Source organism: Sphaerodactylus townsendi, linkage group LG02, assembly GCF_021028975.2.
Source record: "Sphaerodactylus townsendi isolate TG3544 linkage group LG02, MPM_Stown_v2.3, whole genome shotgun sequence".
Lineage (NCBI taxonomy): Eukaryota > Metazoa > Chordata > Lepidosauria > Squamata > Sphaerodactylidae > Sphaerodactylus > Sphaerodactylus townsendi.
In genome coordinates this window covers 74,427,468-74,450,150 of record NC_059426.1, presented here as the reverse complement: position 1 = coordinate 74,450,150, position 22,683 = coordinate 74,427,468, and the positions used below count along the sequence as shown (strand labels likewise).

The window sequence follows — 22,683 nt, the reverse complement described above, 5'->3', positions numbered from 1 at the left end:
ATTGTTTGAGCTAGTTAATACAAGTAAAACACTGAGGCCTGCTTCATGCCTGCAATGAGTGCAACAGGGGCAATGAATTACCAGAATGGGAGAATGAATTGCAACAGTTCACTCTGCAGGGGGAATGTTAAAAATGTCCATCAAACAAGAAAAACAGCACAGTAAGCAACATATTTTCTTCTTCCTGTGCTAGTTCTAGGAAGTTTTTTTTAATGCAAAGGAGTAGTTGGGGCTGAACCTCATCACTTCCATTCTGCTACCTAATTTTCCTGCATGTGCAAACCAGACTTAAAGCAGAGGTCACTTGCAGCACAATCTAGACATCCTGGGAGAGTTGCAGCAGCTGGGGATGGTGTGCCAATGGCAGAGCCGCGCTGCCTCCAAAGGGGCTCCAGGCAGCACAGGAAGGGTGGAAATTCAAAATCCTTCATGCTACCCACCAGAGAAACAGATTTGTCACTGTTTTGGGTGGTGTAAGTCTGATGGCCACACTGGGGGATGTTCCCGGCACAAAAATCCAGTGGAAGCCAATTAAAATTAACTCCTGATTCTTTGGTATTTTAAAAAAGTTCTTTGGTATTTTTAAAAAGTTCTTTGGTATTTTTAAAAAGTTCTGCATGTGTTTTACTCCCTCTAGTGGTCCATTTGATATAGCAGAGGATTAAATAGTTAAATGAAATTTCCCTTCTGATTTAAGCAGCCGTTTTTTATTCTTGATAAAATCAGGTGTGATATTGAATTGGCCACTAGAGGGAGAAAAATACATTTGGGAACACCCCCTCCCCCAAATGAAACAGGAATTTGGAGAGGAGGAAAAAATGAATGCAGAAAAGCCATATGTCAGGTAAATTGTAACAGGTGTATTTATGTGATTAAAAATGGATTCTGTGGGGAGGTTATATTAGGAATGAGTGGATTTATGCATGAAAGAATAATGAGGAACATGTAGGCAGGGTATACATTTTTAGATATCATGTTTGTCACAAAAATGAATAGAAGATAAAGTACTTTAAGCCAGCATCCCACTGAATTCCAGTGGGTGACAACTATACAGTGCTCTCTAGATTACAGTTTTTATTCATTTCCTCCCATTGTTCTAAAAATACTGAAATAATTCTGGTTGCAGTGATAGAGGGGTTTATCAAGGTCCTCACCTGAGTATACACCAGAGGAATGCTGATCCAGTCATACCCGTAGAGTCGCCCACATTGACTGCGTAAAGTGTTCATTTCCTGGCAGAAAAAAAAGAAGAATTATAGACTGAAAAGACTACAGGGTCTCTATCACTGTTTATGAGAATACCTACTTTTACCTCTCTGGGTTCCTTCATTCATTATTTTAGCCTCAGTCTTACTGTACTTGTGTTACTGGTGTTGTCTTTTTTCAGTTCCGTTATTACTTTCAGTATTTCTTGAATAGTAATAGGTTGATTCAGTATATCCCTATATTACAATGTGAACTTCTTGGTATGTATTCCTTTTATATACTCCTCCATTCCATCCTCTGTTGTAAAATCTTTTCTGTATAATTCAAAAATGAGCATACTATTCCTGTATCTCCTTTTCTACATGTGAATTTAAATCTCCCTTCGAATTGGACTTCTTTCAGTTGCTTTTCTAAGATAATGTGCCAATATGCCATTGTTTGCATGTTAACAATGTCTTTGTTTTTAAAATCTTAGTTTCTTCTATATTTCTTCAGTTTCAGGCAGATCTAATTAGCCCTTTATTGCTTAATCTCAATTAGAGTTGCTCTGTGAAGGCATTTGTTTATGCTATTCCTTCAACACTTGCCCATGTGCCATGGAGAGAAACACATCTTGCTATGACATGCCTCTGAATATGCCAGCCATAGATAAGGGCAAAGGTTTACTGATTGTCCAGATCATTGCAGCTGTACAGCTAATTCTAAAAAATTCTCCTATGTCCTTTTTATGTTTCTTTAATTTTTGTTGTAAAAAATTATCGATTGCCACCTTCCCCTTCTGCTTCTGTTTTGTTGCCAAGTTACTACTACTGGATTGTGATCGCCAACAGTTTTTGGTTGTATATTATTACTCTCTAGACTGATAATGAAGGTTTTGGCTACCCAGCACATATCTATCCTTAAATGTTATTGATGTCTATTAGAAAAAAAAGATATAATCTCTAATATTTGGATTTTTAATCCTCAATGCATCTTCTAATTGAAACATTTCCATATAAGTTCCCTTTTGGGGAAGTATACCTTTTTTTGAGTTTTTGGATCTGTCTTTTTGGGGGTGGGGATGGGGGGAGGGAAATTACCCCATTCATGGTACCAAAGATCATTATTCTTGAAAATCTAGTATGAATTTTAAAAGTTTTCATTAAAAATTTTTTCTTGCATGATTTGGGGCATAAATCATAGTTAATGTCTACAGATCTTGCTTTCTCGGGGCCTGATTTTCAGCATGACATATGTTTCTTCTGAATCTCTTAATTCCTTCCTAACATTTATATGTAAGTTGTTTTATATAAACCACAACTCCTTTCTTTTTATTGTTTGCTGATTCCACATAGACTTTGCCCAATTCTTATTTAAAATATGTCCTTGTTTTTTTTTCTTTATATAAGTTTCTTGAATACATAGTACATGTGCACTTTGCTTTTTTAATTGTTAAAATATTCTTATTTGCTTGGAGGGGGAATTTAGGTTGTTTGTATTATCAATTCAATCTTCATTTTGTCCATTTCACTGGAGTGCTGCAGCTTGGTCTAATTTGTCTTTTTTATCTGATGCTCCTTTGTTTTTCCTTCCTCTTTTTGATCTCAGTGAATTCTCTTTTGATTTAGGTAGAGATTTTCTATCAAGTTCTTTTACAGATTCTTTGAACATGTCCTCAGCTGATAATTGTTCTGCAAGTTGTTTTTTTGCTCTGCTGTCATGATTATTCTTTTACTCTTAGGTAATGCAACATCTAAGGTGAACAGAATTCTTCAGAGATACCTTTTTTTTGCTTTGTAGAAATCAAAATCTTTCCTTTTCTCAACAGACTGGTAGTCAAGATATAATCTACTTAGAGTTGGAAGAACAACATCAATTACTTTGCCTTTTCAGCAGTCTGCTTCATACTAAATTACCACCCTATCTAGTCCTTGGATAAGTTGAAGCATATTTTGTACTCACGTTCAAGATGCCTTGTAGCAGCACGCTGTCACGGATCCGGCCATCGTTGCGTGCCTTCACTGCCAGATTTGAGAACCACACACAGGGGATCCAGAATTTGTTATGGAGTGAGGTCAGGCTGTCATATTTTTTGTGCTCTTCTGGAGTCATCAGCCCTATACATATGGTGGTGAAAAGAAAGGCAATTCTATCCTCCCAATTATTATTTTTTTGGCAGAAAATTATAAATTTAGTAGGCCCCAAAACAATTTGTTTGAACCTTAAAATAATAGTGTTTGAATTCTGCATGTGAAATTCCTGGGTTTGTAACCTATCCATGACAAGCAGAGACTGAATTTTATTATTCAAAACAATATGAGGGGAACACAGAGGTCATCTGATGCATTTGATAAGATATGTGGGGAGGGGATCATGAAAACGTCCCTGAAAGAAGGGTGGAATAAACACACAGGCACTTAATATGTTTTCTTGTAAAAGAAAAGTCTGGACAGAGTGTGGGTAGGTGGCTGCAGCACAAGTAAAGAGCATGGGCACCTCTATAGGAGGCCTGTGTATTACTTAGAACGAAACAAATGTGTTTACTCTGCATTATGTGGAATGCTATCACCCACATAAATTATGCAGACTTAAATATCATTTTTGCTGTTTTTTCCATCATGACCTCTGATGTTGATGTCTATGCCAGGGACAAGGAATAGGCTGCCAACTGAAGGTCCACTTAAACTTAAAGTCCACACCCACACATTGGGCAAAACTGTTCACACTGTAGTGAAAACTGTGTTCAGTGTATGGGAAAAGCTCCTAACATAAGAACATAAGAACAAGCCAGCTGGATCAGACCAAAGTCCATCTAGTCCAGCTCTCTGCTACTCGCAGTGGCCCACCAGGTGCCTTTGGGAGCTCACATGCAGGATGTGAACGCAATGGCCTTCTGCGGCTGTTGCTCCCGATCACCTGGTCTGTTAAGGCATTTGCAATCTCAGATCAAAGAGGATCAAGATTGGTAGCCATAAATCGACTTCTCCTCCATAAATCTGTCCAAGCCCTTTTTAAAGCTATCCATGTTAGTGGCCAGCCCCACCTCCTGATGCAGCATATTCCAAACACCAAATCACACGATTGCGTGAAGAAGTGTTTTTACTTTTATTAGTCCTAATTCTTCCCCCCAGCATTTTCAATGGATGCCCCCTGGTTCTAGTATTGAGAGAAAAAGAGAAAAATTTCTCTCTGTCAACATTTTCTACCCCATGCATAATTTTATAGACTTCAATCGCATATCCCCTCAGCGCCTTCTCTCCAAACTAAAGAGTCCCAAACGCTGCAGCCTCTCCCCATCGGGAAGGCGTGCTCCAGTCCCTCAATCATCCTTGTTGCCCCTTCTCTCTGCACTTTTTTCTATCTCCTCAATATCCTTTTGAGATGCGGCGACCAGAACTGGACACAGTACTCCCAAGTCACCGGTCGCACCACTGCTTTATATAAGGGCATGACAATCTTTTGCAGTTTTTATTCTCAACTCCTTTCCTAATGATCCCCAGCATAGAGTTTGCCTTTTTCACAGCTGCCATGCACTGAGCTTTGACATTCCCATGGAACTATCAACTAAGACGCCCTAAATCCCTTTCACTGGTCTGTGACTGATAAGCACTGACCCCCTGTGAAGCCGTGTATGTGAAGTTTGGATTTTTTTTTGCCCCTATGTGCATCACTTTACATTTTGCTACATTGAACTGCATTTGCCATTTCTGGAGCCCACTCACCCTAATTTATCAAGGTCCGCTTGGAGCTCTTCCAGCAATCCTTTTGTGGTTCTCACCTGCACGCTTCACATAATTTGGTATCGGCATCTGCAGAACTTGGCCACCATGCTACCTGTACCCCTACTCTGTGTCATTTTATGAGATAGGTTTAAAGAGCACTGGTCCCAAAAGCCGGATCCTTGGGGACACCCACTCCCGACATCTCTCCTTTGTGAGAACTTCCCATTTACACCCACTCTTTGTTTCCTAGGTTTCTCAACCAGTTTTTTAATCCCATAGGAGGACTTCCCCTCTTATTCCCTTCTTCATTACTGAGTTTTTTCTCAACAGTCTCTGGTGAGGAACTTTTGTCAAAAGCCCTTTGGAAATCCAAGTAGAACAATGTCCACCGGTTCCACCCCTGTCCCACATGCCTGTTTACACCCTCAAAGAACTCTAGTAGAGGTTTGTAAGACAGGATTTGCTCTCTTGCAAAAAGCCATGCTGGGACTCTTTCTCAGCAGGTCTTGCTTTTCTTCTACATGTTTTATAATTTTATCTTTACTGATAGATTCTACTAATTTACCAGGAACAGATGTCAACCTGACTTGGCCTGTAATTTCCGGGTCCCCCCTAGATCCTTTCTTAAAGATTGGTGTGACATTGGCCATCTTCCAGTCTTCAGGGATGGAGCCTGATTTCAGGGATAAGTTGCATATTAAAGTGAGAAGATCAGCAATTTCATGCTTGAGCTCTTTAAGAACTCTTGGGTGAATGCCATCTGGGCCAGGGGATTTGGTAACATTTAGTTTATCAATGGCTGCCAGAACTTCTTCCTTGTCTACCACTGTCTTTGCTAGTTCCTCGGATTCGCCTCCTAAGAAGCTTGGTTCAGGTGCAGGAATGTTCCTCACCTCCCTTGGGTGAAGACAGATGCAAAGAATTCATTCAGCTTCTCTGCAATCTCCCTGCCATCTTTTAGCACACCCTTTTTTACTACTTTTACACCCTTTTTAACTACTTTTTTACCTCCTACTTTTCTACAAAACTTCAGATCCGTGAAACAAACCCTACGGGAGAAAAATAATTTCATTGTTCTGTGGTTTAATATTTTTTGCAAGTTAGTCCAACCTTATTGCACATGAGAGAATTCACACTGAACAGAAACCTTTCAAGTGTTATGAATGTGGGAAAACATTTTCATCAGTCTAGAAACCTTAGACCACATGCAAACATTCATGTTAGGGAGAATCAATGTATTTGCTCGAAATATGGGATATATTTTGGAAGTTCTATGGAACTGAAAAGACTATGAAAAGTTCCATACTGGGAACTCCTATTAATGCTTAGCATACTAAGGAGTTTCTCTGATGGCTCAAATATCATTGCACATGAGAGAACGCTATGTTTGAAAATATTGTAAATAAAATTTGGCCCAGTTTCAAACTCTAACCTGCACTGTGAAGCATTTACTGATGTTTAAAGAGGCTGGCTTTAAAGAACAAAAACAAAGGAAATATGTTGGATTGTGGTAGCTTTAATAAGGGAATAGGATTGAAGTCTGTTGAGGTGTATTGCATACTCTGTGTTGGGAAATTCCTGGAGACTTGATGGAATAGCCTGTGGAAGATAGAGATTGGGAACGGGCTTTTGTGGGGTGCAATTCCTTATAGTCTACCCACCAAAGCAGCCATTTTCTCCAGGAAAACGAATGTCTGCAGTCTCGGGATCAGTTATACCAGGAGACCTCCAGGCCCCTCCAGGAAGTTGGCAACCCTGTTTATTTATGTATCACATTCCTTCTACTACACTGTTTTCTGCCACTGCAACCCATGTAAAGTTTCAGCTGCCTATTTCCATACATTAAGCCTCTATTAAAGAGACAGAACATTTTTCTCCAAGCCAGTTCACAACCCATTACTGAAATGTCTCTCTGACAAGTAGGAATTCTCCTGGATTCTTTTTCCACCAGACTTCTGAGATTTTGCTAGGCATTGTCTAGACACAGTGAAGCTTAGCTTTGCTACCATATGTACTAGAAATTTATTTAAAAGGAAAAGAGTTTCTTGGGCAGCAGACTTATGTGACTAAAGCTAAATTCTGTATATACAAACAGTTGCACATAAGCTACTCCTCAATCAGAATCAGCTATAATAGTAATCATGCCTGAATGTGTATTTTTGGCACAGTGTTTGATGACAGGGGTAGGGCATGCAGTCTACTCAGAGGCAATTTTAGCCCCACACTTACCCACCCTAGTCCATGTCCCTTGTACATCACAGCACAGAGTTACTGCTACCAACAAATACTCTTTGATTGTGCTTTTGTAAAAAGTCTTGGCATCACATAAAGTCATTCTTATCTCAAAGGCTGTCCAACCCCAAAGCAATAACAGATTTGTGGAAGACAGTTAACGTTGCTTTATTAATGAGATTCAGTGATAAAGCACATGGCTCTGAGAAGTTTCCAAGGTCAACCCTAGAATGCCTCAAAGGGATCTGCAGTCAAAAGAGACAGATGCTTATATGTGTCCTTCTGTGGAGTAAATAGCAGCTTTGTGTGTTGGGGGGGAGGGGATGATGATTGGAAAATGACATGAGGGATGTGAGGAAAAGCCCTCCACCCTACAATTCATCATAAAATTTCAATGGGCCTTTCCCCACTTACCGTAAGCCCCGCGCTACTTGAGGAGAGTAGCGCGGGGTTCCTCCTCCCTCCCCACGGCAGGGGCGGCCACAGCGCAGCCGCCCCGACACTGCCGCTGTTGCGCCCCCTTAGCGCGCGGCATTCCAGGCGCTCTTCTGAACGGCGCCTTTTGACGACCCCGCACAGAGCGCGGGGTCGTGGGGATGCCTGGGCGCGCGCCTGGGATGCCGCGCGCTGAGAGCAGCGCGCGGCATAGGGGGGATGGAAGGGAGTGGGGAAAGGCCCAATAACTGGGGCTAAAAAAGGTTTAATTTTGGTGAAAGACAGGAGACAAGTCTTTTGTCTCCCAAGCACAGAGCACAAAATATTTACTATCTAACAACTGAGCTCAAATGGCACACCTAAGAACACAGCCTGGAAAGGTATACACTGGTTTCAGAGGGTAGCTTTTTTATTCTGCAGTAGAACAGCTAGATTCGAGTCCAGTAGCACCTTGGAGATCAACAAGATTTTGGGGGTATGATCTTTCGAGACTCAAAGCTCTCTTTGTCAGATACAAATGCTGGAATGTGTCTCTTCCTTTTGGGTCAAGAAGAAAGGTATGACCAAAGATAGGGGATGGGGTCCCCAAAGAGAGATTATAAATTGTACACACCAAAGAACTGTCCCTCCTTCTCTCCTTGCCTCCTAAAAGGCGCATCAACTTGTCATGCCATGAAAAGCTAGCCTTTACACCAGGACTTCATCTTGAATATGTGATGAGGGACAATGAGGAGGAGCCCCCAAACGGGTGAACAGAGGTTCTGGAAGAATGTTAAATGGCTGTAACATCAAGAGCTAATGGCCTATCCTAGCAACAACACTGTTAAGGTATGTCTGGAGTTAGGGTTAGAAGACTCTGTTTCATCTTTTCTTTATAAGACAGCACACTGTGACATTTATTTATTGATTTTTATTGGTTTTATTGAATTCTTATCATCTGAATGCTTGATCGCTATGCACAGACCACACCTGCTTCAGTCACACTTTCCAAAGAGCAGTAAAAAGGAAGGTCCAAGGATCAATATGTCATTACCAAAGTGCAAATTTGTGCAGATGGGATAGATTATCCTAGCTTTAGATAGTATGAGAAAAACTGGAAATGAAGCAAATACTAGGAGCCTTCAAATGACAGTGTGGTAAAGATTGCTAGAAGTATTAATCTTTCTAGCAAGAGATACTTTTCAGAAATTAGCTCATTGCTGTGGCTAATGCCCAGAGAGAAGCCAGGAACCTTTCTGGAAAAAGAGGGGAAGACCTGCAATGGCCATGGCCAGGGAACTCTCTGAGCTCCTGGAACTTGATGGATTGAGGGTTGCAAGTCCATTTCCTCACAACGGGGAAGGTTAAAGTCCTGTGCCACAGTGCTCATATGATTCACTCTCTCCCCTCTCATCATTGCTGCTATTTATCTCTTAAAGACCAGAAAAAAATCTGTCCACCGATCTCCCAAGAGCTATGTTTAATTGGACCCTCAGCAGTGGCGTAACTAGGCAAACTGGAGCCCTGGGCAAAACCTGAGTTTGATGCCCCCCCCAGGCGCGTGCCCAATGCAATGTGCACCCCCCCCGTAGCTACACCCAGTGGCGTATCCAGGCAAATGAGTTTGGCGCCCCCCAGGGGCAGCCACCCTTCCCCACTGTGACCAAGCAATGATTTTTTACACCAGGTTGTTTCAAAGTCACCATCACATTATAGAACATGCCCCAACTCACAAATCTGAGCACAGCAATAAGCCATGCCACAACAGCAGAAATAATTTTTGAAAACATTTTCAAAATGCTTTCAAAATGTTTTATTACTGCTATGAAAACATTTTATGGTGTTGTATCCAGTCCCCCCAATTGGGGGAAACAGCATCACTTTCAATGTTTCAAAGAAGAATCTGGGCTCCCTAAACAAGTGATGCTGGAATCTACCCCCAAACAGCATCATTTTTTTTAAGCGTTGTTTAAACTGAGGCTGATTTCTCCTTTTTTAAATCCACCTTAAAGGGAGAATCCGGGGTTCCCAGTTTAAACAACATTGACAGTGATGCTATTTTTGGGGTTGATTCTTACACAGAAACTGTAATCAACCACTTTCAATGTTTAAACTGGAGGACCTGAGATGCTCCCTTTAAATCCATCTCAAAGGCGGGGGGAAATTTGGGAGGTGCCTGCTGTCATGGGTGCAACTGTTAAGCTAGCAGCACCAAACTTTCAGGGTATCTTTAGGAGACTTCTCCTAGTAATTACCACCCAGGTTTGGTGAAGTTTGAGTTCAGGGAGTCCAAAGTGCCATGGACCCCTCAAAGGGTGTAGCCCCCCATCTTCTGTTAGCTCCCATTGGAAACAATGGATGATGTGGCACCCCCTTTGGGAGTCCATAGCTTTGGACCCCCTGGACCAAACTTCACAAAACCTGGGTGGTATCAGTAAAAGATTCTCCTGATGATACCTCCCAGGTTTGGTGAAGTTTGGTTCTGGGGGTCCAAAGTTATCGACCCTCAAAGGTGTAGCCTCATCTCCTATTGGCTCCCATTGGAAACAATGGGGGATGGGACACCCCCTTTGGGAGCCCATAACTTTGGACTCCCAGAATCAAACCTCACCAAACCTGGGTGATAGCATCAGGAGTGTCTCCTGAAACATCCCTGAAAGTTTGGTGCTGCTAGCCTAACAACTGAGCCCTCTGCAGGCCAAAAATGGAAAAACACTGAAAATACAAAAAATCCCACAAACGAACCTGCAGTTTTGCGCCCCCCCACAGGGCTGCGCCCAGGGCAACTGCCCACTTTGCCCAATGGGAGGAACGCCTCTGACCCTCAGCATCAAGTTTGGGAAAGGACCTTTTACTTGAAGGACCTTTTTACTGCTGTCAGTTATCAAAACTGGGCTAGAAGGCCCAGTGGTCTTATTTTACAGGAGTCTTGATGCCCTGTGCCTAAATCTCTGTGCTGGTATTTTTGTCTTTAAGCTCATTGCAAGTATGTAAGCAGTTGGTATCACAAATGTTTGAACTGTACCACTAGGCATCCTTGTTAACTGTGTCTGACAATCTGGAGTTCAGTTAAGCTTGAAATCAGATGAAACAGCTTCACTGTCATTTCAAAAGTATGTGGGCTAAGGCAATAGCCGGGGGTCAGGATTTTACAGAGGCAGGCTGTTAGCCCGGTTAATAAATGTTTACTCAGAAGTAAGTTCATCTGAGTTTAAAAGGGCTTAATTTCCTGGCAAGTCTGCTTAGGTTGACAGTTTCAAGAGATCTTTAATAAATGGGTTACTGCCAATGTAATTACTCAGATGGAGCAAAACAGCATTAATAAGTGCCCATCTTTTTGGTTTAGGATGACTAACTATTTCCGAGAGACATATGAAGGGCCTACCTCATATAATTATAGAGATCTCCATGGAAACCTAATTACTCTATGAACCACCATACATTGAAAAGGCTTTACAAACATGAACAAGGCATATGGAGTTATCTAAAACCCCTAAACTTCTGCTGATGATCTGTTCCTCTCCATTAGGTTTTGTTTACACTGCAAACTGACTTTTTGTCTATCTGTTGTGCTTTATTCACCTGAAGAAAAGCAGAATGCATGAATTATGAATAGTTCAGTCAGATTGTTAGTATTTTGGGGCTTCATGCGTCTTATCAAGTGAGTTCTATGCACTGCTTTTTATGGTGCCATGTAATTCTGTTTGTGCTATGATAGTCTAAGAATGAAGGCCAATATGGTGTAGTGTTTAAAAGTGGAGTACTCTAATTCCCTCTCCTCCACATGAAGCCTGCTGGGTGACCTTGGGCCAGTCACAGTTCTCACAGAACTCTCTCTGCCCATGCAAAGGCAAGCTGCAAATGCAAGCAATGGCAAACCTCCTCTGAATCTCTCTTGGGGTCCTTATGGGGTCAGCTGTGACTTGATAGCAAAATCACACATCACACAGTCAAAAATGGACCATGCCTTTTGTTTATTCCAGACAATTAAGGTAGAACATAGACTCACTGCTTTGTAGATGTATACCATGACTATTTGTAGTAAATAGGTTTTGCATTAACAAGAAAAGTACATGTGCATGCCCTTGAGAGAGCAAACCCTCTCTCAAACTATTTTAACCTTTCTTAAAAATGATTGTTCATCTCCCAGCCTCAGCCACTCCTGTTCAACTTGATGGTTTGAACTAGACCCCAGAGGGAAGAAAGCAAAAGCAGATTTCCTGTTCAATAGTTAGCTACTTGGTCCTCTTTGTTGTTGAACATCCCCCCCGTTGAATAACTTCAATTAATTTTGGATTGCTGTCATTATAATGGTATTGAATTTGACTACAGAATTGCTAGTGCTTGTGATTGGTTGCTGTCTGGCAAAGATTTGCTAGTTTTCAGCTGTTGCTTTTTACCACAGAGCCACCCATCATAGGAGATTCCTTTTTTTTTTCAAAATTAAGTTTGACAGACTTTACAGAAAAAAAAATGAATTATGCCCAAAGTAGAATACAAAATGGCCACTAGATAGAGTTACTGTATTAGAAAGGATACTGGAATAAGGTATTTTGTACTTTTCTCATTTGTTGTCCTCACAATTGTATTTTTAGAAGAACTGAGGTGGATTTTTAGTAATGTGGAATTTATACAAACTTTGGGGGGATATCTGCTTGTTAAAGCCACACAATAGGTAACCTTTTTTGAAATGCTATTGGTTTACTGAGAATAGCACAGAGTTTAACTAGGAGGTTCAAAGATTCTGAGGTGGGATTGGAGATACTGAAGCCAGATATGGACAAGAGCCGGTTGGTCTTGGCTTCCTGTTCCTGTCCTGCAAGCCAACAGGAAGAAATGGTCAGTGCTCATGGTATCCCTCCCAATCCTCCACTGACAAGCCAGGTTGGAAAATAGCAGTGACTTGGTGAAGCTGTGCAAATTTGAGTTACAAAGGAGAGGTGGCTGCATTACTCACCCAGGAACCAGGATCCGTGCAGTGAATTCTGCCCTACCATTGTATAGCAGAAGGTGGAGCTGTGGATTCACATTCCAGTATGGGAGCACTTGCCTAATAAATGCCTTAAGTGTTTAACAACAGAAAGGCAACTCTCCACCACAGGCTGTAACATCTCTTGGTGTCCATATATTGCCCTCTATTTCATATGATGCAGTAGGGCTACGTGGAAGTACTTGTGCTGCACAACTATGGGTAGCCAGGAATGGGTCCCTGCAACATGCATCTGAAAGGCAACTAGAATTAAGTAGCATTGCTCTTTGCCTGGCTTTTCCACTATCAGCTTCTCAGCGTTATCGTTTTCCTAAAAGTCGACACAGCAGGCTAGTCGCATCTTGTTGGATAAAGAATTCTGCTTCATCTAGGACAGCGCAACTCAGTGTTTCCATTATGGTGTTTTTACTCTTTTGGACAAGTCTGAGAATTATTTTGCCAGCTGCCTCTTTTGCAGCATCTGCGTTTTAGAAGAGGCGAATACTGGTGGATCGCAAAGGGTATGAGTAATCCAGTATGTATCTCCCAAATAAATGCATAAGCTTCTGACCCACCAAATAAGTGCACCTTGCTCATTAGGGTTTGAATAAACATCCCATTTTATTTTCCTGCCTACAAAAAGTTGTGTGTTGTGAAACATCACATGGGGCCACCATAAGCTTCATATGTGAAAGATCTGAGGTTCAGACCTTGCTATTTCCAGTCAACGAACAGAAGGTGTTGGGAAAGACTCACGTCTGTCTAAAGACCTTGAAAACTGCTTCTGGGAAGATAAGAGAACACTGAACTACCAGACTATTAACTGTGGGCTTCCATCTTTTTTCAGCCTATTTCTACTGTATATTTTTAGCCTAAGGACTGTTTTACAGGTACCATTTTAGGCTGCTGAATTTGTGTTACCTTTTTATGGCATGTTTTAATACTGATAATTTGCTGCTGTTAGTTTTTATGATTTCACTGTATTGATTGTACTTTGTGAGCAGTGTCGGTCAAGTGTCTAAGGAAGCATAATATAGATTTTCTAAATAAAAAAGTTGAGAAATGCTATTAGGCAGCTTCCTTCCTTTATAATGGTTGGCTGGCCACCAAGCATGGCTGGTGAGCTGCACTTCATTTGATAGGTTTCAAGAGTGGACACAGCTATCACCAGCGTAGGTAGCTGAATCCTTAGACTTCATAGACACCCCCACCCAAATATCTTGGCCTCTCAATAAGCTTTGAAGATTCCTCAACTCATTGGTGACACTTAGGAGTATGTCTATTTCAAATATGTTTTGTCCTAGCTATTCACCACTTGGGTAGCCAGCTCCAGGTTGAAAAATACCTAGAGATTTTGGGGGTGGAACATGAGGAGGGCAGGGTTTGGGGAGAGGAGGGACTTCACTAGGGCATAATACTATACAGTCCACCTCCCAAAGTGACCATTTTCTCCTGATGAACTGATCTCTGTTACCCAGAAATCAATTGTAATGGCAGAAGATCTCCAGCTAAGACTTAGAGATTGGCAGCCCCATTCATCACTGTTGTGGCTCATACCTGCTGTCACAACATGTTCTATGCTTGGAAATCTCTTGAACACAGCGGTGCTGACAGAGCGCAAGATCAGCACACTCAGCAGATTGATGTAGCGTACCAAGGTGCGCCGCAAGAGGCGGCCATACTCATCCTTCCCTTCCACATTACTTGAGATCAGGTTCATAATTCGGTCAGGCCAAGGGATGCTCTCATATTGTCCCCACCAGCGAGACACCACCAAGGTAACATAAAAGCCTAGGGTGGAAATTGCATGTTAGTCTTAACAAGGTTGAAAAGTATATAATTGTCTCTCTTACACATGCATACACTTTCTTAAATTATTTATTTTGAGTGTATTTCTCTGCTGCCCCTCTAGCTCAAAGCTATTCAGGGCAGCTAATACAATGTAACATCCTAACAATTAAAATAACCAATCCCAATCCCTAAAACAACCCAAACTCAGCAAATTAAAACAACTAACAGAAGTGTAAAGTAATAAACTCATCTCAACCACAGAGAACGCACGCACTCACACACACAAACCTAGCCACAACAAGATTTACACAAAAGGTTAGTAAAATACACATTAAGGCCTCAGATTAAGAGGGACCTCTATACATAATTTTTTAAAAACTAAATTTCAATGTCAATAAATACCCTCTTTTTTGATAATGTTATGAGGCATTTTAAACTGGCCATAACTTTGGGCTTCATCGTGCCTTAATCCAGCCTTGAAAACACCAGAGAAATAACAAAAAATTCATATGTGATTAATTATTTTTAAATAATGAAGTTAGGAAAGGCATAATGTGGGTGATACAGTTGGGTCAAGATAGCGTTTTATGAAAGTTTGTGTTCCCTTGGAACATTTTTTGTGACATAAGGTTACCCTTTAATTTGATGTGAGACAGGACCTTAGATTAGTGTTTTAGTTGGTATTTTTATTTATTTGTGTAAAATATTTATATTCCATCTTTCAAAAGCAAGATCTTCAGGACAACAGTATGAAAAGATCATATAAAACTAAGTTAATAATGAAGCTAGTATTGTAGCCAAATAAGCAGCACACTTAAATAGGAAGGGCCTTTGTACCACAAATGTAGCAACGCCTTCCAGAATAAAAAATTTGCAGTCTGCCATCTAAAGGCCAACAGAGATGTGACAGAACAAACCTTCCAAGTACAGAAATTCCATTCTTTTGATGCTACTACAGAGAGGACCCTGCCATGTACATTTACCCATTGCAGCTCGATTGATAGGGAAACATGCACTGGAGCCTTCATGGAAGATTTTAAAAGAACACATAAATTTTCATACAGTTTCACATTTTCATCATTCCTTACCTAGCACAAAAGATACCGGGATTAGTTCAGCATAGTTATTGCAGTATAGAGCCAGTTTCTCAAACATCTGCCTTTGGCTCTCACTCAGAATAAACCTGGAATAAAAGGGAGATATTCCCAGTTTCTAAACTGTAAGAAAGATTTCTCAATGATTTCTCAGTGATCTTCTCAATGACCAAAAATACTGGACGCTTGGCTGCCTACAAGGGTCATTCTGCAAAGTCAGGTGTGTGTTTTTGCCCATTTATTCTATTTGTTGTGTACGGTCTGCATGTCTTCTCTAAGGCTCCTTCTGCACATGCAGAATAATGCACTTTCAATCCACTTTCACAATTGTTTGTAAGTGGATTTTGTTATTTCGCACAGTAAAATCCAGCTGCAAAGTGGATTGAAAGTGGATTGAAAGTGCATTATTCTACATGGGCAGAAGGGACCTTAGATATAGCATTTTTTGTTGTTATGGATCACTCATTTTCTGGGCACAGATTGTTTGTGGATGGCATATAAACTGAGCTCTTACTTGCCTGTGCTGTTTGCCATTTTGATTTTTTAAAAGATGTGTTGGGTTCTGTTTGCTGCTATACAAGTCCCATGTAAGATTGCGCATATAGTTTCTTTTAAAAGCAAGGAAGTGCTCACCCCAACAATGCGTACAATTTTGCAGACATTTTGTCTTCATTTTTAAGGTTTTAAAAAGCTATTTGGATGATGAGTTTCCTTTATTTTACTTCTTGTGTGTATGTGTGTGTAGGGATTCTAGGATAATTCATATGTAAAGACTATTGCTGAGGAAAGAGAAGGAACTGTTCTAGTTCTTCTAAAATACATTGGGCTAGACCCAAAGTACTTGTGAGATAGCTTCCACTCATCATAATTCCAGAGGTGTAGCTACCTTAGGAAAATTACAGAGCAGTCAGGTAGCATATTAAAGGCTAACAATGTTCATTTCACCAAAAGCCTTTGTGAATCAAATCTCACTGCCTCACATACACAGAATTGTATAGATTTACATTATTTATAGTGCCCCCTTCTCACTGAAATTTAAGGCGGATTGCAGATTTTTTTTAAAAAATGGAATCTTACAGAATAAGACATCCAACAGACAATGCAATGGATTAGAATTACAGAATGAGAAGACAATGCAACCCAAAAGCTGCCTAGGTTAAGCATAGTGAAATTACAAAGGCAGAATGACATCTGAAGACTTGGTTAAAAACTTAGTGGGGGGTGTTACAAAGTAGAATATCCAGTCAAAGGAAAAATAAGTGCACCTGAAGCAGGCGTGAGGGATGCCCATCGGACAACAACAGAGTTGAATAAACATCAAATTTGATGCAGGATGAAATGAGATAGTGAAGCAAATGAACAAGTGTAAGGGGCAGGATAGCTATTGGCATCTATAGTAAATTAGTCATCCAAATACACTTTTAAGACAGGGAGTCAATGGGCCTTTCCCCACTTACCTTAAGCCCCGCGCTACTCTCCTCAAGTAGCGCGGGGTCCCCCGGCACTCCCCATTACAGGGGCGGCGACAGAGCAGCCGCCCCGACGCTGCCGCTGTCGCACGCCCTCAGCGCTCGGCATCCCAGAGCGCGGGGTCGTGGGGACGCCCGGGCGCGCGCCACAAATAGGGGGGATTGTGGTGAGTGGGGAAACGCCCCTAGAATCCTCCCAGTAGTTATACTCAAGTTAGTATTTTGCACCATCAGCTAAGTCAGTGAGTTCTGAAACTATGTTGTTAGCTTTACAGCATACTGTTTTAATGTTTCTAAAATTTGCTAGCATCTGTGCAAGCTGGAAAGTAAGTCTTTGAATTTTTACTACTTGCTTTTCTTTGACATTTTGTCTACTGAAATGTTCTAAAATTGACAATGATTGCTTTTTGGGAAAACTTCCTATACCTTTAGATACTAAAAATAGGTAGAGGACTTATACCGTCAGATGGGCTCACAAGTTTCCTTACTGTTGGGGTTCTTTGGAATAGATGAGCTGTTGCAGGCTCCCTCTCCCATTGAAATTGAATTTATTTACAGAGGAATAAGGGACAGAGCATAGTTGCTAAGCAGGCCAGCCAGAGGGTGGTCACCTAGGAAAGCCTGGGTTCAAGTGTGCACAAATATGAGTGTGCACACACACACTTACACACAAAATCCAGATCTTTATACTGAGCCACCTAGGGCCAATGTCTCTTGCAGGGCAACTAGATATGCCTGGATTCAGGGCTGCTAGCTGGATAATTTCTCCCTCCCACAGCTTTACTTGGGTTGCCACCAGGCCTGGAGAACAATGTCCAGTTCCTTTAATGAAGACTTAATGTGTGGAAATAGGCAGCTAAAGTTTTTCATGGCATGGAGGAAAATAAACAGTTTCTCATTTAGCCTCTGTTTTTCTCCAGATCTAGTTGCAAACCTAACCTTTACTTGTTCTTGCTTTCTGAACTGAAAACTTAGGGAAAATGGGGTTTGCATGTTTATTTAAAAACACATGTATGCTTTAAAAAGAAAAGAAAAACCACCAGGCATACTAAGACATCAACACATCATGATTGTTTAACTATTAATTTCCTGTGATTCAGGCAACTATATTGCTTATTGATGTCCATGTGGGGGAGGGGGAAGCACAAATATTAGTGGGAAACATTTTTGAAGAGGCTTTTACTATCTCTTGTTGCCCAGAGATGCCATTCTTGAAAATAGGTACATTTAGTCAGAGAAGGGGGTAGAAGTACAACTCTCCTGCTCGCCTTCAACAGTAAACCTTAGCCTTCATCTATTATATTTGGGTGGGGTATTCAGCTGTTATCACTGAACAGTCACTTGTGGAAAGATGGTGTGCAAAATGTGATAGGACTTTAATGATTATACAGAAAGGCCTTAAAAATAGATGCCAGGCTGAGGAGATGCTCACCTGTAGACAATGCTGATGCCGAAGTAGAAAGAGATAAAGATTAAGAATTCGCAATAGAGGAGTTTGTAGATGCTCCCTTTCCATCGGAGCAGGAGCTGTGAGAAGGTCCCTAGGTGAGCATCAGCTACACGGTAGGTGTATGTCACTGTCATCACAAGTCCTGCTAGAAACAAACAGCATGATAAGGATCGAGTTGCTCTTAAGGAGACAGGGGACCTGTATAGAGCAGAACTAGAGCCAGACCTTGGTAGCTTGTGGAACAAAAGAACTCAGAAGAAACTATAGAAGTACTATTCAGGAAAAAAAAAACAGTTTAAAAAGACCCCAGGAGGCTTCCATACTATGGACACAAACACAGTCTGCTCCAGAAAATGAAGAAAATCCAGATTATAAATGCACAGATAAACAACTTCTGAGCATTGACAAATGAACTCTTGAACAGTAACACTTTAGTATGTTTTGCACTACTTCAGAATTCCAAATCTGCTATTATTGTGGATAGAACACAGAACAAACACATGAGAAGAGTATAGCCAGGGAAGAGGATTTCAGAATAATTTTGGAGACAAATGTAATAACAGGCAAGATTGGAATTGGGAGAAGGAAAGTTCAAAGCACAGCAAGAAGAAGGAATGGGAGGGGGGGGGGGGCGGGTGAGATGCCATAAATGTAATTTGTTAAATATTGTAACTCTGGTTTGGGCTGCTGCCCAGGAGATATTTGAAACATTAAAAAGAACATGAAAGCAGTGCTGATCCTCAGAAGGGCCTTGTCTCCATGTTACACAAAATCATCAACAATTGTGTTCTTATACAGTGTGACTGGGAGGGGTGATGCCACAGGGAGGAGGAGTAAGGCACAGCAGGAGATGAGAGACTTTCTACCTTCTCTATGCTTTATGATGCAGGGAATACTCCCCTAAGAATGGAATGTCCCAGGAGCAAGCATTGTGGCTGAAACACAATAGAACACCGGGGCATGTTTCGGATCATGTAGGTTTAATAATGTCTGTATAAGGTGAATTTCCTGGCTCAGTCATGTAACTGCCTGGGGTTGCTCAACATGATACATAGTCCTCACAATATCCTGATTTTTTGCACTGTGTTTCTGTCTGTGTGTTTGCTAAAGGAAGCTTATTCCAATGCATACATTCCTTGTTTAGCTGCTTCTATATTGCTACTTCTTATCTCCCCATTCCTGCTATTCTCACTCTCTGGCCCTTTCCTCACTTACCTTAAGCCCCGCGCTACTCTCCTCAAGTAGCGTGGGCTCCCGGGGCACTCCCCACTACAGGGGCGCCAACAACGCAGCCGCCCCGACGCTGCCACTCTTGTGCCCCCTCAGCGTGCGGCATCCCTGGCGCTCCTCAAAATGGGCGCCTTTTGATGACCGCACGGGGTTGTGGGGATGCTGCGCGCTGAGAGTAGCCCGCAGCAAAGGGCAGCAAAGGTAAGTGGGGAAACGCCCTCTGTTTTTTAAATCTCTACTCTCGGTTGACTCTGTATGCTGCCCTATTTTTTCCTTTTCTCTTCTCTAGCTGGTGGACTGTGTTGGGGGAAAGGGTAGTTGCAGGGTTACATGAGATTGGGTTCCTATGTACAAAACAACCTAAATTTTTATAGGAAAGTGTAAATAAAACACCCCACTGCTACCCCCTGCCCTCAAATTGCCTAATGAACACTGAGCAGCAGAATGTTGACGCAGCTGAATTAAGAAAATAACTAACAAGTGTGGGGAGGGGAAACTTATGTTTCCCTGGAGGGAGAGATACTTGCTGTGAGGTGGACATACCCAGATCGCAATTCACGTTCGTCTCTGCCAGCTCTGTCTAGAATGCTTCAAAAAGCTCTAATGGTTTAAAAGAGCAGGGGGATTGAAGGAAAAGTGTTTCTCCCAGCCAGATTGAATCACCACCTGCAATAACTCTTTTAAACTGTTTTGGAGCTATGGTTGCCTGGTCATTCCCTCTTCTCCTTGGCCATAGGTGGGGGATGGGAAGGTAGGGTTGCCAGATCCAAGTTGGGAAACTCCTGGAGGTTTGGAGATGGAGCTTGGGAAAACAGGGACCTCAGTGGCGGTACAATGCCATAGAGTCCACCCTCCAAACAGCCACTTGCTCCAAGGGAACTAATCTCTGTGGTCTGAGATATGCTGTAATTTCAGGGTATTCCCTGGTGGCTGGCATCCCTAGCTGGAACCCCTAATAATTTACTGGGTTGGAATGGGAGATAAAATCAGCCCCCACTTCCATACAGCAAAGGGAGGGAGAGGTCAAAACCACACCCTCCTCCTTCTCTAAAAGCTCAAAGCACTTTCCTGCTCACCTATTGCTGGGCAGTTGCACTACAGAGTGAGGCTGCTGAGGTTCAGATCAAGCTGAGCTGAAAACGACTTATCTAACCCTGGGGTTCAGAAGTATTGCATGAAAGAATGTCTTAATCATTTATTTCCCCTCCACACGACACATCCACACACACACACACTCACAGAGGGACTGTCTGTGGGCCCCAACTTGTCCAGTGTTAAGACAGAAGGCAATGAAATTAACAGTGGTGGTAGAGCCTGGAGGAGGCTTGTGTTTGCGTGCAAATAAAAGTTAACCTGTTTAATAACCTGCCAGGGCAGGACACTTCTTTTTTCATCACACACATTATACCTGTCAGTTTCTATATACCGACAAACTGTGACAAAGGCTGAACTGGGGAACTGTGGGTTAACTCTTCCTCAGCAGTGCAACAGATATTAGAAATGCACACATGCACACCACGTGAAGGCATCATTAAGTTCTTTATCATGGAAACAACTTTTGTTTTTGTTTTGTTTTTGTTTTTTCACAGCACCTGTTTTCACTGCACCTGTTTTCACAGCAATATTTTTCTTATTTATTTTATGTTTCCCTTCCCTTTAAGGCTTCCAACATTTAAAATCAACTGAAATGCAGAATACATCTTTACCAAACATGGAAAACTATTCAGTCCTATGTAAATAATACCTATCATTTCTTTTACATTTTCTTGTTCCTTTCCATGCTCCCTAATTTAAGGTGGATTCCTGGTGGTCTCACTCATTTAAGGGAGAAACTGAATGTCTAACATTTCCAAGTCCTGCCTGAAAATGTTTGTTGTTGCCACAGAGGAATTCTAAAATCAGGAGAGATATACATTTTGGAGTTTCCTCTGTTGAATGGAATCAATTGGCATTGGGGGATCTTGGAATCAAATATATTTTTTTATTGTATGATACCAGCATGCTTTGATATAAAAGAAAATCTATGTGGAATACTAGGACTTAACAAACAAAAACATTCACTTATCTTATGTAGGCTAGCCACCTGTACACCTAAACAGCTGAATGGCAGGTGTTAGGCATAGCATTGCTGTAAAACAACCTATTAATCTGAGAAATAAATCAATTTCACAAGACAGCATTCTAGCAAAGTTCAAATGGCTCCCTGTCACTCAGATGTTAAGTCACACAACCCTACTCTGATTAATGCTGGCAAATATAATGGGCACTGACCAAACCTATAAACTCTTATAAAGGAAGCTAATCTTAATGTAGTATATAATGTAAAAAAAGAGATGTATATCCAAATTCATTTAACGTGTGTCCAAGAGTCTCCTTCCAGCTGATGTCATGTAACTTTCTGGGTATATAAGACAACTTAAATGCATACCTGCCTCATGACATGGAATTCTGAAGAGACTTTCCATTATGAACATTATTTTTTAAAGTTATGCTTCCTGAGATTGTTGAATATTGGTAATTGGTAGCTACCAGACTGAAAAAAGATACTTAGACACAAAAGGCAGAAACACAAATGTCTAATCTAGAAAGAAACACATGATTCCTCACACATGATTCCTCAGCAGCGCTAGACTAGTACTTACGGAAGAAGGCTCCGGGGTTAGCAGAGACTGGCCTGGCATGAGTCCTGATTGGGGTTTGGGTCTGCACACTCCACACCCAACCTTCTGCCACCTCTGTGGCCTGTGAGGAAATGAACCTGACAGTGACACGGGGCTCTCAGAAGCCTGAAAACCACTGGGGAGTTGCAACCGGTCACTTGATTCCTTAATCTCATTCCCATTACAAAAGAAACTCTGTTGTCTTTTGCTCTGTTCTCTCTTAATCTTCCAAGTAAGCCTTGTGTGTTTAGAGAGGCAGTGGGGGGAGGGGAAGCAGGGGTGGACCCTCAGCTGTTGCTGCTGCTTACTCCTGGCACAGCAGTGGTGGTTGCAAGAAGAAAGGCATTTCTCCTGCTAATTCTTTCCTGTTTGGATCTATGCTTAATGTCACGGTTTTTCGGAAGGCCCAGGGATTAAGTGTAGCTGGAATTTTCCACCAGGTCTCTGAGGAGTGTGTCATGCAAGCC

At 41.6% G+C, this 22,683-nt stretch overlaps 1 protein-coding gene across 1 annotated transcript in view; it reads right to left on the bottom strand.

Moving 5' to 3' along the window:
* The window catches only part of LOC125427419 (bestrophin-1-like), a 28,284-nt gene extending 6,000 nt beyond the window's left edge, over positions 1-22,284 (bottom strand). The window contains exons 1-6 of the mRNA XM_048486783.1: positions 22,199-22,284; positions 18,309-18,468; positions 15,402-15,496; positions 14,080-14,313; positions 3,148-3,302; positions 1,155-1,232 (exon numbers count right to left, since the gene is read on the bottom strand). Coding sequence (XP_048342740.1) covers positions 1,155-1,232; positions 3,148-3,302; positions 14,080-14,313; positions 15,402-15,496; positions 18,309-18,460 — 714 coding nt within the window. The 5' untranslated portion in view covers positions 18,461-18,468; positions 22,199-22,284. The remainder of the gene's footprint in view (positions 1-1,154; positions 1,233-3,147; positions 3,303-14,079; positions 14,314-15,401; positions 15,497-18,308; positions 18,469-22,198) is intronic.
* Positions 22,285-22,683: the final 399 nt, after the last annotated feature.